Source organism: Lepisma saccharinum, chromosome 7, assembly GCF_977018435.1.
Source record: "Lepisma saccharinum chromosome 7, izLepSacc3.1, whole genome shotgun sequence".
NCBI classification, from domain to species: domain Eukaryota; kingdom Metazoa; phylum Arthropoda; class Insecta; order Zygentoma; family Lepismatidae; genus Lepisma; species Lepisma saccharinum.
Genome location: NC_139235.1, coordinates 7,534,730 through 7,553,699, shown reverse-complemented (window position 1 = coordinate 7,553,699; position 18,970 = coordinate 7,534,730). Strand labels below are relative to the sequence as shown.

Genomic DNA, 18,970 nt, shown 5'->3' with positions numbered 1-18,970 from the left:
GACGGATAGCCCCACGAACCATTCACGGATAGCCACACGAACCATTCATAAATAGCCTTAGAGATACTGGGCGAAAGGGGTGTTATAACTCCATCAACCTCACATTGAGCACGCCACTGATCCTGTGAACGTGATGTTGTCGCAAGTTCGTAATCAGAAATGATGAACAGTAACTCACGTTTATTTACGTTTTGTTACACAGTTACAAAACCGCGTATTTGGAAACACTGACCGGTTGTTACGTCATGAAACGCTCTCAAATATTTGGTTCACGTAGTAGACGGACATCAAGAGAACAGCTTTCGTGCATCGGAGTGACATTAATGTCGAAAATTACATGATTTACCGGCAAAAAAATTTCAACGAGGTGAAAACAAACTTCCAAGACCTTCCTAAAGTATAAATAAACCCATTTCGGTAAGTACTTTCTCCTGTAAAATTAAAGAAATACGTTTTGGTGATACGAAAATTTTACCAGGGGAAAATTATTATTATGTAAGCATCACATCGATTCATTTACAACCACGTACTCCTTTCAGAAATAACCACATATCTTGGTGTATCCCGTCTGCTAGTCACGGTCACATGATGAGCTGTTTGGCCGGAAAATCTAAACTTTGTAGAACAGCACTACTCGAAAGTACGATGTGCGGAATGGAAAGATTTTGTTTTGATCGAAAGAGGATCGGGACTAGAAATGTTTGAAATCACGATATTCAGTACGGAAATAATTCGCCATTTTCCCGAGGCAAATTCTGTAAAAAATATCGAATTCTACACAACGAAATATCCCCTCACCCCTTCATTGCTTTTGCATTGAACCATAGATTGAACTGGTATTTTCAAGCCATTTCACGCAATGGGCCAAATTCCTCGGCAGAATTTCCCTTGGCGTATCCTCAAAATTTGACCAGGTTTAACGCAGCGATTCTTATTCATTGTATATATGTATTATATACACCCTTTAGGTTAATTAGATATAATAGAAATAAAACATGAGGCATGCAAATAAAACAAAAACAGAAGTCCGACAACCTCAAATCTTCCGGTACCAATTTTCTTCATAAAATTTATCTTTTCACCTGAAAATGGATCTGGATTTCGCCTAAGTTGGTTTATCGGCAGTAAACTCTGTAACATGCAGAATGAAGAGTAAGTACGCCACTGCTGCTCACATTGTCCTGCATATGGCGCACCATAGAGACGATTTCACTGATGGTTCTTAGAAGGACCGAGATTCTACGAAGGGCACACTGAGCATAATCGATTGGTCAATCTCCTCACTTAAAATAAACAAATCAACATACTGTGTCCCCCTAAACAGAAAAGCATCTATGTGCTACCACGAAATTATTTATTTCACATGACCAAGTGACCAAAGAAACTAAAACTAACGAAATAATAAATATAAAAAGGTACAGTACTCACGCTAGCAAATCAAGTCTACACCAGCCTGTCTCTAAGTACAGAATTCCTCTTCCCCGCCACTGTATCTATCTATCATTATCACCAGGAAGTAGGGGTGGAAAACGAAACAGATCCTTCCTAATCACGCAGTTGCACGGCGTAAAGTGAGCCAGAACGTACCGGAAGTCTGTTCTGGCAAATCAGTTTTGGAGCCGGAACACAGTTCCTGCCTCGAATTTGGACATCCACTTTATTTATTTAATACACTCTTGTAAACAATAGATAATGAGGGAAACAAAAAGTTCTTGTACTGAATTTGTCTCCTGTCGGTGGGTGGACCCGAAATTTAGAAAAATAAAGATGTAAATGAGAACCTAATTGTCTGAAATTACAGGCGTGATAGATCTTGTTCTTATTTACTTTGGATGCAATGATAGTAACATCAGAGGTCGGAAGTAGCTAGCTACAAAATTTGTAGCTATAGATGTAGCGGCGCTACATTTTTAAAATTTCGCTACAGCTACATTTCTTCCCGACGTTTTAAGATAAATTTTGCATGTGACAACAATGTCAAAAGATTGTCAGTAATGACGCTTATTTTGTGCATGATGTTCATAATGATCAAGGCTATTATACCTGACAATCCCGATGATCCAGGAGATAGATATTCTGATAATCAAGATTATAGATAGCCGTGTAATTTATTTCATTAGTTCCTGAATTAAAAATACTGTCTTCATATTCGTCTATTAAAAATGAAATAATTATTCCCAATATTATATTTACGTATAGTCAAACATTAAATTGGTAGCATCATTATTGCAATTTTTCAATAACGTTATCAGAAAATTATTGTATAGTGAACGCCATAAATGGGTAATATACCTGTTGCGTTCAATTTCTAAAATAAATAAATAAATACTCACTATATAAAATTTGAATTGATATGCCACTTATATAGGCACGTTATCATTCTCAAACACTAAAAATAAGTCAATGCTATCAAAATATATCGAATAACGGGTCTCATGATAATAAAAAATGGAATCTATTATCTCGTAAGTACAATTGCTAAGGGCTCCTTTCGAATATCCATATGTTTCTTTCATGTAAAAGTAGCGAACAAGAGTAGCATAGCGAGCTACTTTTTGGTAAATGTTGCTGTAGTTGTAGCGAAGCTACAATTTTGGGTGAGTAGTGGTAGCTGTAGCGAAGCTATTTATAAAATGTAGCGTTTTGATAACTGAATAACAGTAATACTATTAATATCACTGTCATTTTAATATGCATTTATTATTAATTAAATAACTAACTCTCTAGCCCTCTTAAATCCGAAGGTTTATGGCTGCAGCAACACAAGCCTTCCATCTGTTCTTATCCTGGGCAAGATCTAGCCAATCTTTTCCATCCTTACCGATTTCCTTTAGGTCCATCTCAACATTATCCCTCTATCTTTGTCTTGGCCTTCCTAATGGTCTCTTACCATCAGGTTTTCCAACAAGAATACTGTAATCTCTTCCTTCTTCTCCCATTCGTGCCACAAGTCCTGCCCACCTAAGTTTTTGATTTAATTATTCTAATAACTAATACAAATTATGCAGTTCCAAATTATGTAACCTTCTCCATTCACCTGTCTCCTCATCCCCTTTAGGTAAATATGTAAATTTCTTGCATATTTTAGAGCCAGCACCCACTAGTAAAAATGTATATTACTTATGTGCGTCCAGCGTGTTGTCTTCTTCAAACACAAATGAAGTGCCAGAGGGGGGGGATAGGTAAGTCAACGCTCGTCAAACTCATGGAGGTAAGAAAGGGAGGAGTAAGCACTGCGCGCTGTTTCTGAAACCGGGTCACGTGACAGAACCGGAGAAGTCAGACCAAAACATTCATATAATTTTGTGTACTTTTGAATAAGATTTAGGAAGCAATGGCGCCTGCTCAACACACGGCTGTACTAACAGAAGCGACAAGAAACCTGAAGGAATAATATTCCATATGCAAATAAAGCTAGACATAGTTTGTTTTGTAGTATTTAAGTGTAAAAAGTAAACCTCGAGTTTGCGTTTGTAGTTGGAGCCTACTTCCATGCTCCTTCCAGCCGCGTGCGCTTGCAGCAGCCGATGTGATGTTCTTCTGTCTGTTAAGTCATTGGTGAAGTAGATGCGGCCATCTTACGCCGACAAACTTAAGCTCCGCCCACTGGCTTCAAAACCAAAGCAAGGAATGTTACGAGACTGCAAGAGTGCAAACATCTGGTCAAACTCCAAAAAAATTAAGTTTACTTGCAAAACGTTACTGGACATGCAAAATAAAAAGACACAGAAAACATATGCTTTGATGAATGGAAGTGTTAAATGATGTATGAAACTAAAGAAGGCATGTTGTGAAGTCCAGATGAGCATAGAAAATTAACTTAGGCCTACCTGTTTTCCCCCCTGATCTTTCAAATGAATAGACAAAACGACTACTTCTACTACTACTACAAGAAAACGTTTAAAATATCCATGTGCATATGCAAAATTTCACAACGTCGTCGCCTTGTAATCAATGGATTCCGTATTCGAGAGTGGACACATAGTGGTTCGGGATGTATTAATCCCCACTTAACACTTATCCTACTATGTTCATAAAAAAGTTGGTATAATTTTTATAAAAAATTAATAGGTACACTCTCAAGGACACAATTCAAACGTTGCAATTCACATCATATCAAAACTTTAAAAAAATATTTTATTTAAAAATAATAGCATGTTTTTCCAAGCAGGAAGAACACTTGCCAATAAACTTGTTAGATTGTTTGATTATTGTTTCCCGGCTTTTTGAAAAACAAGTTTTACTTCTTGTCTGGAGTACGGACACAATGGGAATTCCTTCATGCATAACAATGGCTGCTTCACTATTCGACCAATTATAATCGCCTGGTAAAGAAAGTCCTTTGCAGCTCTCACGTTGTCTTGGAAACCTGGTAAAATAGATGGATGTTCCCTGAAAAGAAAAATAAATACTTCTTTACATGAAAAATCCCGTTGAATGATTCAACAGTGAAATAGTACAGAAGTTCCAATAATCCACAATTCAGGCAATGGAACCTTAAAGAAGAAATAAGATTTACAACCAGTTCCTCATTTATATATTTTATATTACGTGTTTGCACAGCTTATCTTCTTATTTTAATTAAAACTAAGCGCAAAGAAATCAAACATTTCTCGTCTTGATTTAAGTGATTCAGGCCCGTAGCTAGAATTGATCTCCGGGGGGGGGGGCTCACAGGTTATCAGGGGGGCTTTGCAAACAAAGTCCATTTTTCAAAAGTTTAACAGTGTTAAATGAAGGTTAATGAAGGTTAATTATGTGCGTGTGTTTGGGTGGGGGGTGTCATTAAGTTACATAAAATTTAGAAATATACAAAAACATCGCTTGAAGTGTTAATTGACTGCTATTGAAATCATCCCTTACTACACAATCCATACTACTTTATTTTACTATATGGAAAAGAATTGCTTGAACCTTTTCTGTTTGTTGTAACATAATATAATGCTTTTATAATACTTGGAGTCTTTACAAATTATCCCCTTATATTAAAAATTGTATACAATTAGTCCAAACAATATAAAAATCTGGAAAAACTATTGAGTTTACTTGGGTTAAAGCACATAGTAATATTACAGGCAATTCTCATGTAGATGAATGTGCAAAGAAAGCAGAGTGTCTTCTAAATATTATGAACTTAACATTATACTATACGGATCTCCTCCCTAGAGTAAAGAAGAACATTCTGAATGAATGGTTTGGTGTCGAAATGAATTTACAACAGTTGGAGAATCATACAGACCATTTGCTGAATTCAAAACACACAAACCATGGTTTCATTATGTCCAGTGGCGGCGATTGGGTTCCAAAACTGAGGGGGGGGGGGGGAAAGACAGTTGACTTTCCCTATCACATAAGGTTTAGCATAGTGCGAGGGCAAAAATGGCAAAACGTGGGGGCAACTGCCCCCTCGCCCTACTAATCGCCGCCACTGCATATAAGTGCTACAAGAAATGTAATTGTATTAATGAATACACTTACTGAGAACGGGCCATTTGTGTACTAGGAAACATTTATCCAAAATTGAAATAACAAACAATAAGAAATGTGAATGTGGCTGGGAAAGTGCAGTTGCACAACATATGATACTGGAATGCTCAAAATATAATAGAGAGAGAAATATCTTGTATAAAACTTGATATAATCTAAAGCTCCAGTTTCCAACAAATTTGTTGAAGTTTGGTTGTTAATCCAGATGTGCGGTTTGGTTATAGCCTGTTATCATTTTTAAGGAAGTGTAACATACAATTGTAAAGGGGAACTTTTTGTTGTTGTTGTTTTTAATATAATATCTATGTAATAGAGAAGGGAAAGACGGATATTTGAAAATGTAAGGGAGTAATGAAGGTTTTATGGACAAAAAATGGCATAACAGCTGTTAAGTCCAAAATAAAGGAATGAATGAATGAATTATAATACTTGATCATCCCTTCTGGGATAGGTAAGTGCCCCTTCCGTTAAATCCGCCAATGTGCTTACCTAAAAATCTCCATAACTGCTTTTTCATGCTTCTCCAAATCAGTTTCGGCCTTGGATCCAATTTCGCAAAGCAGCCTCTGAGCGCACTGGTTCTTGTCAGCCTGCACGACGTCATGCAACGTTGGCAGCCGCTGGTTGAGGGTCTGCAGGCCATCCACGGATCGCTTTCCGAACACAAGGCCCCCGAGCTGAGTGGGGTTCAGTCCCAGTTGCCCGAAATTGCCAATCGCGAGGGCGTTGAGAAGCCCCACGCTGAAGAGGCCCATGGCAGCCGTCAGGAGGTAGTTGAGGACGCCTAGCGTCGCTTCTGCGGCGGCAGCAACGCTTAGAAGCGCCAGTGGTAATCTTACCCTCATCTTCACCTGAAAGAAATATAATATTGCAATGTATGGGTGTGTGCATACCCTCTGATTAGGTGGTGGGGAGGGAGGGGGGATTGAATTGAATTGACGAGACTTAGCAGTGTCTCGGTCTCGTCTCGATTTATAAATATCCGTTTCGTTCTCGTCTCAGTCTTGAAGCGCTATAGTCGCAGTCTCGTCTCCAGTCCTAAATATATAGTATAAATAACATATATAACGTGTCATAGCACAAAGTCTGGATTCGAAGTCATCATTACCTACATGGTGAGATTACATAGGCGAATGACCACCATGATCGCCAGACTTAACACCCCTATATTTTTACTTGTGAGGGCACGTAAAGGCCATGTACTTTTAAAAAATGAAGGACCTGGACCACCTCAAATAAAAGAACAAGGGCCCCATCTCTCACATCACCCCCACACCACTAGCATAAGTCTTTCGACTTGAAGCATGCATTCAAGCAGATGGTGTGCATATTAAACAAGTACTGTAATAGTAATAAGAACCAATAACCTACATATCAATCGTGTGTATGATTCTATGGACGTATTTGTTTCCTTGTGTAACCTGACTTCTGTCTCACACTGTATATAACAATAATAACCCGTGGCGCAACAGCCCATGAGGGCCAGGGCCTACCTACCGACTGCCGTACTCATTCCCACATGCCTCAGTAGAGGTGGGAGATCACCCAACCACAACCAGTTACGGTATGACGTGTGGTCATCACCCTGTATATCACGGAACCTGCTCATTTGCCAACAGTATTTTACAGGAGTGGTCATCACCCTGTATATCACGAAATTTGCCCACAGTATTTTACAGGAGTGGTCATCACCCTGTATATCACGACGTTTGCCCACAGTATTTTACAGGAGTGGTCATCACCCTGTATATCACGAAACTTGCCCACAGTATTTTACAGGAGCGGCCCACTCTTGCCTGCACTTGGCGCCCCTGCTCTCAAAGGAGACCAAGAATTTTCGGAGGGAGATTGTAAATTGAATAATCAACCACAACCCACAGAAGTAACAGCGATATTCACAGCGATTGTATAACTCACTAAGTATCTGGCCAAACATATTAGCCAATAAGCGGTTCTTTTGACGCACTTGCAACGTCACTCTGTGTGTGAGACTGTGTGCTTTACTGCGTACGTGCAAGAATTTAACCGGCGGTCACGAATAGCATGTCGTGGAAAAAGGGTCAGTCATCCGCACCCAGGCAGGATTGGGTTGTCAATTCTCGAGGATGGACCACGTCAAGTAGGGAAAGAGAAGTAATGAATATGTGACATAAGAGTTGGAAGTACGAGTACAGGCGAACCCCAGACCCGCTCCATGCAGGAAGTTTGTTTAAAAAATCCCCCACCTCTGAAATCACCCGGGGAAACGAACTCGGATCTCCCGCGTGGCAGTCAGACTACACACACATACACACGATGGCCTGGGCATGAATGTTCTTTCTGAGTGTCCCTTCATCAATTAATTTCATCATATCATCACTCAGCCTCATCGTCGCGATTAGCTAATAGTGTCAGAAAAGCGAAGGAAAGGGAACCTAATTTAATCCAATTAGCTCAACACTATAGGTTCAAAATTTGAGTCCCCAGGGACTTTCAATCACATTAATTGACTTAGTTTTGCGAAATGTGAGCCTCACTCACACACTCATTGAAATAAAGTACAGCAGAAGCTAATAACACCACCAGAACAAAACCGAACCTTTTTGGCGCATTGAATGTAAAGGAAAGTGCATGAATGTAGGCGTTGGTAGTTTTAAGCATGTATTTTAAAATTGATTGTACCGTTCGTATGCAATCGTGGACGTAAGAAATGCTGAAAAGTCTTATAAATGTGTTTGTATCAGTGCTGTAATGATAACGGTCTGATACGTATATTTACTTAATTAATTAGAGGAATTAGGCAAAATTTATTCTCGCCTGTTTATCAAAAACATCTTTTCATGGTTTTTATATGAAGTATAACCTGCCCAATGACATTTGTTTAATGGCCGCGGTATTTTGACCGTGCGAAGGTAGCATAATCATTAGTCTTTTAATTGGGGGCTAGAATGAATGGTTGGACGAGGAATAAACTGTCTTTAGTTAATTAATATATAATTTTACTTTAAAGTGAAAAGGCTTTATTTTTTTAAGGGGACGATAAGACCCTATAGATCTTTATATTATTTTAATGATGTTTTGATTGGAATATAATATATATATATTATTAAATAGTATTTTGTTGGGGTGATGGGAAGATAATAATTAGCTCTTTTTATTTAATATTCAATAATTTTTGTTATTTGGATCCATTTTTAGTGATTTAAAGAATAAGTTACCTTAGGGATAACAGCGTAATCTTTCTTGAGAGATCATATCGACAGGAGGGGTTGCGACCTCGATGTTGGATTAAGATATCATTTGGGGGTAGCATTTCAAATTTGATGGTCTGTTCGACCTTTAATTTCTTACATGATCTGAGTTCAAACCGGCGTGAGCCAGGTTGGTTTCTATCTCTTAATATTATAAGTGTTTTAGTACGAAAGGACCAAACACTTATATTATATATATATAATATTGATTAATAATAATTACTATTATGGCAGAGAAGTGCATTGAATTTAGAATTCAATAATGAAGATAAATTTCTTCTTATAGTAGATGATATTAGATTTATTTATTGGAGTTATTTCTTTTATTATTTTAGTTGTGTGTGTTTTAATTAGAGTTGCTTTTTTTACTTTATTTGAGCGTAGGGTTTTAGGTTATATTCAAATTCGTAAGGGACCTAATCGGGTTGGAATTTGTGGTATTTTTCAGCCTTTTGCTGATGCAGTTAAATTATTTACTAAGGAGCAAACATTACCTACTTTGAGAAACTATTATCCATATTATATATCTCCAGTTTTTAGTTTATTTTTGTCTTTGGTTGTTTGGGTTGTTTTTCCATATCATACTTTATTATTTAATTTTTATTTGGGAGTATTTTTCTTTTTATGTTGTATGAGAATAGGAGTATATAGAGTAATATCTGCTGGTTGGGCATCTAATTCTAATTATGCGTTACTTGGGGGCCTTCGAGCGGTTGCTCAAACTATTTCTTATGAGGTTAGATTAGTATTAATTTTATTATCCTTTATTTTTTTAATTGGTGGTTATAATTTACTTTTATTTAATGTTTTTCAGGATTATTTATGATTTATTTTTATTGCTTTACCGTTGGCGTTAGCCTGACTGAGTTCTTGTTTAGCTGAAACTAACCGGACTCCTTTTGATTTTGCTGAGGGGGAGTCTGAACTTGTTTCTGGGTTTAATGTTGAGTATAGCGCTGGTGGATTTGCTTTAATTTTTATATCTGAATATGCCAGTATTTTATTTATAAGTGTTTTATTTAGAATTTTATTGTTGGGGGGATACCACTTTTCTTATTTTTTTTACTTAAAGGTTATTTTTTTAGGATTTATTTATATTTGAATTCGAGGTACACTACCACGATTTCGCTATGATAAACTTATATATTTAGCTTGAAAAAGTTTTCTTCCGGTTTCTTTGAATTATTTATTTTTTTTTGTTGGTTTTAGGGGGTTGATTGTATCTATTTATATTTAGTTGCATAATAATTAGAATGTGAAGACTTCTAGAATATTTATATTCTATTTTATGTTTTCAAGACATACACTTAAAGTTTCAGTCAAGAAGTCATTTTTTTAAAATTTTATCTCATAATAGTAGGGTTGCTGGGGATATAATGAAATATATAAAATATATAATTGTTAGTACTTGTCCAGTAGTAATATATGGAGCTTCTACGGGTCGGGCTCCAATTCAGGTTAATAAAATAAAGGTTGCAAATATTAATCAAAATAATACTTGATTTAATGGATAAAATTGTAATCCACGAAAATTTCTTTTATGGTGTATTGGTATAATAAATAAAATCATAATAGATAATACTAGTGCTACTACTCCTCCAAGTTTATTTGGAATTGATCGTAGAATGGCATACGCAAACAGAAAGTATCACTCTGGTTGAATGTGTACTGGGGTTACTAGTGGATTTGCAGGGGTAAAGTTTTCAGGGTCTCCTAGGGTTGTTGGAAATATTAATGAGAGTTGTATTAGTCTTAAAATTATAAGTATAAACCCTAATATATCTTTTATTGAGAAGTATGGGTGAAATGGAATTTTATCCATGTTGCTATTAATAGATAGTGGATTATTAGATCCAGTTTGATGCAAGAAAAGTAGATGAATTATGGATATTGCTATTAAAATAAATGGTAATAAAAAATGAAAGGCGAAGAATCGAGTTAGTGTAGCACTATCTACTGCAAATCCCCCCCAAATTCATTGGACTAGTATAGTCCCTAAATATGGAATTGCCGAGAGTAAGTTAGTAATTACTGTGGCACCTCAGAATGATATTTGCCCCCATGGTAATACATATCCAACAAATGCTGTTGCTATTGTTGCTAATATAATTATAACCCCGATAGATCATGTGTGAAAATATAAGTAGGATCCATAATATATTCCTCGTCCAACATGTAGATATATACAAATGAAAAATATGGAGGCACCATTAGCATGAATAGTTCGTAGTATTCATCCATAATTTACATCTCGGCAGATGTGCATTACTCTAGAAAAGGCTAAATCTGTTCCTGAAATATAGTGTATTGCTAAAAAAAGACCTGTTAAGATTTGGATTGAAAGACATATTCCTATAAGTGAACCAAAATTTCATCAATAGGAAATATTTAGTGGGGCTGGCAGGTCTACTAATGCATTATTTGCTAATTTGAGTAGAGGGTGGTAAATTCGTGCTGGTTTTGTCATTTGTAATTATTTAATTATTTTTAGAGGTCCATGTGAAAGTCTAGTAATTTTTACAATTGCAATTAATGTAATAAATAGATATACTACTGTTATAGTAGTTATTATTATAATGGATTCGTTGTATAATTTTATTCCTGGTATGGGTGGTGTACTTCTTCAGGTTGTATAAGTGTCTATATTTTGTAGTAGTGAGGGGGCTAATAATGGGTCTATTATTAATATAAATATACATAATAATATTAAAGTTACACTTATAATTATTATTTTTGTTCTTATTTTGAATATTTCATTTGGTGTAAGTCTTGTTGTATAAATAAATAGAACTAATATTCCTCCTAAAAATACTAGAAATAATACATATGAAAGTCATGTGGATTTTAAAAATGTGGATATTGTTAGGCATGCAGTAATAGTTTGTATAATTAGTATAATCCCTATAGATAGTGGATGTTTTATATATAATATTATTAGTGCTAATAGTAATATAACAGTAATTAGTATTAATTGTATTTTAATATCAAGGGGTAGTTTAATAAAAATATTGGCTTTGGGAGCTAATGATGATATAACTATATCTTCCTTGATGTTTTTAGAATTATTAATTCATTAATGATTTACAAGACCATTGTTTTTATTAAACTATAAAAACTTATGTTAAGAGTATTATTTATATTATTTATTTTATTTACTAGATTTTTATGCTTTATTTCTCAACGTAGGCACTTATTAGTAACTCTATTAAGACTTGAATTTATTGTGTTGTCCTTATATTTATATATAACTTATTATTTTATTAATAATCAGGAAGAAGCTTATTTTTGTTTATTATTTATTTCGTTTTGTGTATGTGAGGGAGCTCTTGGTCTATCTATTATAGTATCAGTTACTCGTACTCACGGTAATGATTATTTTAATTCTTTTGTATTATTGAAATGTTAAAATATATTTTTTATTTTATATTTTTAATCCTTTTGAGATTTAATAGTTCTTTATGAATGGTGGTTCAAATTTCTATTATTTTTGGTTGTTTTTTGTTTTTATTAATAGTGTGATTTGGTGTTGGAGTGTGGGGGGCCGGCTATTTTATTGGCTTGGATGTGATGTCTTACTCTTTAATTTTGCTTAGTATTTGAATTATTTTTTTAATAATAGTGGCTAGAAATAGTATTATACCTATTTATTTTTATCCTTGTAGATTTATATTTTTGTTAATTATTTTATTATTATTGTTAATATTAACTTTTATAAGAATAAATTTTTTTTTATTTTATTTGTTTTTTGAGGGATCACTAGTACCTACTTTATTTTTAATTTTAGGGTGAGGATATCAGCCAGAGCGAGTACAGGCGGGAGTATATTTACTTTTTTATACATTACTTGCCTCTTTACCTCTTTTGGTTGGTATTTTTATGTTAAATTATAAGGTGGGGGGTCTATATATATATATATTTAGATATGTTAATATTGATATAAATTATTTTATTTGATATATTAGAATAGTGTTTGCCTTTTTAGTAAAAATGCCTATATTTTTGGTTCATTTGTGATTACCTAGGGCTCATGTTGAGGCTCCAGTTAGTGGGTCTATAATTTTGGCTGGGATCTTATTGAAGCTCGGAGGGTATGGAATTTTGCGAATTATTTCTTGTATTGAGAGATTGGCTGTTAAATATAATATTTTTTGATTTGGAATTAGCATTGTTGGAATTTGAATAATTAGTCTTGTTTGTATACGTCAAATTGATTTAAAGGCTTTGGTTGCATATTCATCTGTAGCACATATAGGTCTTGTTTTGATGGGGATTATAACTATAGGGACATGAGGAATAAATGGTAGCCTTACTTTAATAGTAGCACATGGTCTTTGTTCTTCTGGAATATTTTGTCTAGTAAATATTACTTATGAACGATTAGGTAGTCGTAGTATATTAATTAATAGGGGGATAATTAATTATATTCCTAGATTATCTTTATGGTGGTTTATATTGAGAATTACTAATATAGCTGCCCCCCCTTCTATTAATTTGTTGGGTGAAATTAGTTTATTAAATAGAATTATTGGGTGATCCTATTTTAGTTTTGTAGGTGTTGCATTACTCTCCTTTTTAAGTGCTGGTTATACTTTATATTTATATTCTTACACTCAACATGGAATATATTATTCTGGTGTATTTTCTTGCTGAAGAAGTAACATTCGTGAATATTTATTATTATTTTGTCATTTATTTCCATTAAATTTTTTAATTGTTTTTTGTTCTCCTATATTTCATTGAATTTAAATTATTTAAGTAGTTTAAATAGAATAGTAAGTTGTGGACTTACTGGTAGCTAAAAAGTTCTTAGATCAATGGTTTTTAATTTTTTTATTACAAGTATAGTATCAATTATTTTATTAATTAGTAGAATAATTTTATTATTATTAGGGATAATATTTTTAATTAGGGATGTTACAATTTTTATTGAGTGAAATATTGTTAATTTGAATAGTTCTAATATTATTATAACAATATTGTTTGATTGGATATCTTTAATTTTTATAGGATTAGTTATATATATCTCTTCTATGGTTATTAATTATAGAGGTTCTTATATAGAAGGGGACTATAATATAAATCGATTTATTATTTTAGTTTTATTATTTGTCGGGTCTATAATGTTTTTAATTATTTCTCCTAATATTATTAGAATTATTTTAGGATGGGATGGTCTAGGACTAGTTTCTTACTGCCTAGTAATCTATTATCAGAATGTTCGTTCCTATTCTGCTGGAATATTAACTGCTTTGTCTAACCGAATTGGTGATGTATTTATTTTATTATCTATTGCTTGAATATTAAATTACGGTAGCTGAAATTATATTTATTACTTATGATTAGTTTCTGACTTTGATATAATATTAATTACTAGATTTATTATTATTGCTGGGATAACAAAGAGTGCACAAATTCCATTTTCTGCATGGTTGCCGGCAGCTATGGCTGCACCAACTCCGGTTTCTGCATTAGTTCATTCTTCTACTTTGGTTACTGCCGGAGTTTACTTATTAATTCGTTTTGGAGACATACTGATATATACTGTCTTTGGTAGGATACTCTTATTACTGTCAGGGCTAACTATATCTATAGCTGGGGTTGGTGCTAATTTTGAATATGATTTGAGGAAAATTATTGCTTTATCTACATTAAGACAACTTGGGCTAATAATGTTAACATTATCTGTGGGGTTAAAGGAGTTATCATTTTTCCATTTATTAACACATGCCATATTTAAGTCTTTATTGTTTTTATGTGCCGGCGTAGTTATTCATGTAATAGGGGATGTTCAGGATATTCGTTGTATGGGGGGACTAATTAATAAAATACCAATAACTATTTCTTGTATAATAATTTCTAGTCTTGCCTTATGTGGAATACCATTTTTGGCTGGGTTTTATTCTAAGGATTTAATTTTGGAAATATTAAGTATATCTTCCTTTAATTTAGTAATATTTGTTTTATTATGAGTTTCTACTGGTATAACTATAGCCTATAGTTTTCGATTAAATTATTATTTAGTTGGTAAATCTTATAGAGGTATGTCATTCCAATTCTTTTCAGATGATGGGGGATGAGGCATATTTAAAGGTATATTGGGCCTATTATTCTTATCTATTGTAGGTGGTTCTGGGTTAATATGACTAATATTTCCTTCTGTTTTTGTTATTATTATTCCACTTAGTTTGAAGATAGGAGCCATTATATGTATTTTATTGGGAGGGTGAATTGGATATAATATTACATCTTTCTTATTCGAAATTTATCCATTTTTTAATAATAAAATAATATATTATTTATTAGGGGGGATATGATTCTTACCTTATTTATCCTCTGGTGGATTAATTGGTATATCATTTATTACTGGAGGTCTATATATTAAGGCTGTTGATTATGGGTGAAGTGAACTCATGGGTGGACAGGGAGTCTATAAATATATAAGGAGTGGTTCTTTAAATATCCAATTAATACATTCTAATTATTTTAATATTTATTTTATATTTTCATTTTTAATAGTAATTTTATTAATAATTTATATGTGTTTATATAGCTTATAAGAAAGCATAATATTGAAGTTATTAGGAAGAATAAATAATTCTATAGGCACTTCTTGAACTTATTTAAAGTTCAGCTTTATCATGAAAAGATAATGTAATTTTATACTAAAGAAATGGTGTGAGAGTACTAATGGAGTCTCACCACTAAAGATGGAAGTTAGCAGCCCCCACTTAATAATATACCCCTTAACTGAGGAGATAATCCTAATTTTATTATTAACATTAATATGCCGCCTTCCTTTGGCTTCAGTCAAATAAACAAGGGTAATATATACCAATTTATTCAGGTCGAAGCTGATTGCTTTTGCTTCTTGTTCAATAAAGTAAATTGAACTATTCAATACCTTTTGAATGCAACTCAAATATTATTATTAACTATTACTCTAGCATGCTCATTCTAGTGATCCTTGGGTTCATTCATGATATAAACCTAAAAGCAAGATTAATAGGAATAGGAGTCTAACACATATTCAATATATTAGTTTTGAATTAGTAATAATAACTGTTATTGGTAATAGTAATACAATTTCTACATCAAAAATTAAAAAAATTACTGCAATTAGAAAGAATTTTATAGAGAATGGAATTCGTGCTGAGGATTTTGGGTCAAATCCACACTCAAACGGTGATCTTTTTTCTCGGTCTGTAATTATTTTTTTTGATAGTAATGTGGATAATATTATTACAATTGAGGTAATTATTATAATTAATAATGAGGTACTTATGATTATATTAATTATTTACTTTATTTTATTATAATCTTCTTAATTGGAAGTTAAGTGTACTTTAAATATACTAAGTAAATTATCTACCTCATCAGTAAATTGAAATATAAAGGAATAATCATACTACATCTACAAAATGTCAATATCAGGCTGCTGCTTCAAATCCGAAGTGATGTGTTGGTGAAAAATGACATAAGATGTGTCGAGCTAAACATACCCCTAGGAATGTTGATCCAATAATAACATGTAACCCATGGAATCCTGTTGCTATAAAGAATGTGGATAAAATGTTATTCGACTTACCTTATATCTAGTTATTAGGGAATTATATTTAATATAGCTTTACATTTTAATATTTTTTATATTAATATATATTACAATATTAATGTTTAGTTATGACTAGGGGGATGTGCTTCTGGTTAATATGTTGGTTATAACTTTATATTAAACTATTATATTTATTGGTTTGGAGATTGCTAATTTTTGTAATTTTGTTATAATTTATTTGAAATTTTATTAAAAATTTAGCTTGGTTTTACTTGTTTACTTAATTATATGTTTTAATTGGTTTTATTTTGAAATTATGATTCTATTAGTATATTTACTTAATTAATTAGAGGAATTAGGCAAAATTTATTCTCGCCTGTTTATCAAAAACATCTTTTCATGGTTTTTATATGAAGTATAACCTGCCCAATGACATTTGTTTAATGGCCGCGGTATTTTGACCGTGCGAAGGTAGCATAATCATTGTTCAAACGACAGTGTTTTGTTCACTACAGGAGCGCCACTGAAGCACGGTTGCGGATACGTGAATCTTTTTATACCTGTTGCAATTCTCACTATCGAGAAGGGAAAAGGCTTTCGTCTTCATGTGTTCTCGGCTTTCATTTTGTTTCAAGATAGCCAGTCCGTTACGTAAAAAGGATTCGACTTCTCCATGAAGCAACAAGATTTCGGTGCGATGAAAGCCAATCACGAGCAGGGTGCGAATTAATGGGGTATGCCCCTTCAGTTATGCCAGGAATTCCTGACAAGAAAGCACGGGAAATGTCATCAAATCATTACTCATCTTCATCGTTGCGATCAGCCAAAAGTGGCAGAAGAGCAACACTTAATGACATGAATGCAAATACACAAAAAACAATAATGAGGCTTTCTCAGTCCAAAGATGAATGATGGTAGTTTTGAAGCAAAACCTTGGAGCAAAACCCCTACACCAAATATCCTCAAAATCGGTGAATATGAGGCTGAACTTCAGTGTAATTTTATGACCCATGTAGTAGCAATCGACTGTAGAATGGTGAATTGCATAAATAATACAAAATTATCAATCACTATATTCAACCATGTATATCTTACACCATTCACATTTTAAAGGCATGGAACTGTATTGGTGCTTGTACGAACAGATGTTAACTGTTTCGTTGGTGTTTTGTTTCAATTCTTGATCATCCTCGTTCCTCAAACAAAGCGAATGGACAATTTCACTGGAAATATTTGTGCACCTTTCTCTACAACCTAATCTCCTTCGTTTAACGTAATAACCTGAAATATGTTAAGTTAGGCAATAGTATTTTATTCAGAACAGGGGGTAATCACATGCATTTTAACCTAAATATCGTTTGTGAAGACTGGCACCAGCAGAAAACTTTCCAAGGGAGACAAAATCAGAAAGTTGTCAGTAAGTGGGACATATTTATGTAATGTTACTTGTATCCTCAGAAACAGTGGAAAAAGAGAGAAAAAGATAAATAAAGAGGAGAAAGACAACATAAGAAGAACAAAAACTGGGACAGCAAGGAAAATGAAGAAAAGTAAACAAGGAAGACAGAGGGGAGAAAGAAAGAGAGGGAAATAAGGAGAAATATAGAACCAGAGAGAGGGGGGGGGGGAAGAAAAGCAGCAAAAATAAAGGAAGAGAAATATGGAAGTGACACAGAGAGATAAAATAAAAACACAGAATGCAAAAATCAAGATTTCTGCAGTACTTTTGATGCATCAAATGACAATCGCTTTGATTTCTTTGAAATGATTGTCTGATCCAGGGCTCTTAAAGGTCCCCCGAATTGTAAATAAATTCAATTCCCGGCCGGGAGAGAAAATCAGCAAGCGTAAATGTTATTGATTTGCTTTATTTTATTTCGCTTTTTTTGACACTTTCGGCTAATTTTCGAAGTTGGGGTTGAATGATGATATGATGAAATTGAAATTGATGAATGGACACTCACAAACATCCATGCACAGGCCGGGATTCGGTCCCGGGACCTCTATCGTCGCAGCGCGATGTGCTAACTACTCCGCCACGGGGGCGGCAGAAATCATAAATGGATTCCGGACCGTAAGGAACCTTTTTATGTTTAAAGAATTTCCATCCGGTCCATGAACCTTCTTTCCGGATCAATTTATGTATGGTCCAGAAACTTTTCTTTTTTCGGATCAGTTTAAATACGGTCCAAGTTCAGTATTGAAATGAAACAATACGCAACTTGAACCGAACTGAAATTGTGCGAGAATTGATTGAATTGCTTTATTTTACTTCGCTGCTTGTGCCACTTTTGGCTCATTCACGAAGCTGACTGATGATATGATGAAATTGATGAATGGACACTCACAAACATCCATGCCCAGGGCAGGATTCGAACCCGGGACCCCTGGCGTCGTAGCGAGTTGTGTAAATTGTGCGAGAAGAAACCCAATAGAACCCATTAGAGTTTATGTGTTCCGGACCTTTAACAATCCTGAGTTGTACTACGAGGAGACGATATCGCTTCTCTCCTCATGGACAAATTAATCTCTGCCAATTTCCGAAGAACAAGATGGAATTGTAGAGTAATTGAGAGTAATAGAACCAAACTACAACTGGTCGAAACTCGTACTTGGGCAAATGAAAATGAGTTTCCTTGAGGGTAATGCTGGTGGCATTCCGAAGTCTGTCGCGAAACACTGCAATTAGTGGCCTCGGTGGCAA

The 18,970-nt window shown here is 34.1% G+C and overlaps 2 protein-coding genes and 3 pseudogenes across 2 annotated transcripts in view; 3 read left to right on the top strand and 2 right to left on the bottom strand.

Annotated features, from left to right (window-relative positions):
- The window catches only part of LOC145989699 (protein C19orf12 homolog), a 30,582-nt gene extending 29,098 nt beyond the window's left edge, over nucleotides 1-1,484 (bottom strand). The window contains exon 1 of the mRNA XM_083124933.1: nucleotides 1,429-1,484. The gene's annotated coding sequence lies outside the window, so the exon portion shown is untranslated. The remainder of the gene's footprint in view (nucleotides 1-1,428) is intronic.
- A 2,723-nt stretch (nucleotides 1,485-4,207) lies between these two features.
- LOC145990120 (uncharacterized) lies at nucleotides 4,208-6,332 on the bottom strand. Its single transcript, XM_083125777.1, has 2 exons — nucleotides 5,977-6,332; nucleotides 4,208-4,392 (listed from the first exon to the last, which is right to left on the bottom strand). The coding sequence occupies exons 1-2, from the start codon at nucleotides 6,330-6,332 to the stop codon at nucleotides 4,209-4,211; spliced, it is 540 nt and encodes a 179-aa protein (XP_082981903.1). The 3' UTR covers nucleotide 4,208.
- A 2,619-nt stretch (nucleotides 6,333-8,951) lies between these two features.
- Nucleotides 8,952-9,954, top strand: LOC145990119 (NADH-ubiquinone oxidoreductase chain 1 pseudogene; annotated as a pseudogene).
- Nucleotides 9,955-12,116: 2,162 nt separating this feature from the next.
- LOC145990079 (NADH-ubiquinone oxidoreductase chain 4 pseudogene) lies at nucleotides 12,117-13,457 on the top strand (annotated as a pseudogene).
- Nucleotides 13,458-13,531: 74 nt separating this feature from the next.
- LOC145990078 (NADH-ubiquinone oxidoreductase chain 5 pseudogene) lies at nucleotides 13,532-15,031 on the top strand (annotated as a pseudogene).
- Nucleotides 15,032-18,970: the final 3,939 nt, after the last annotated feature.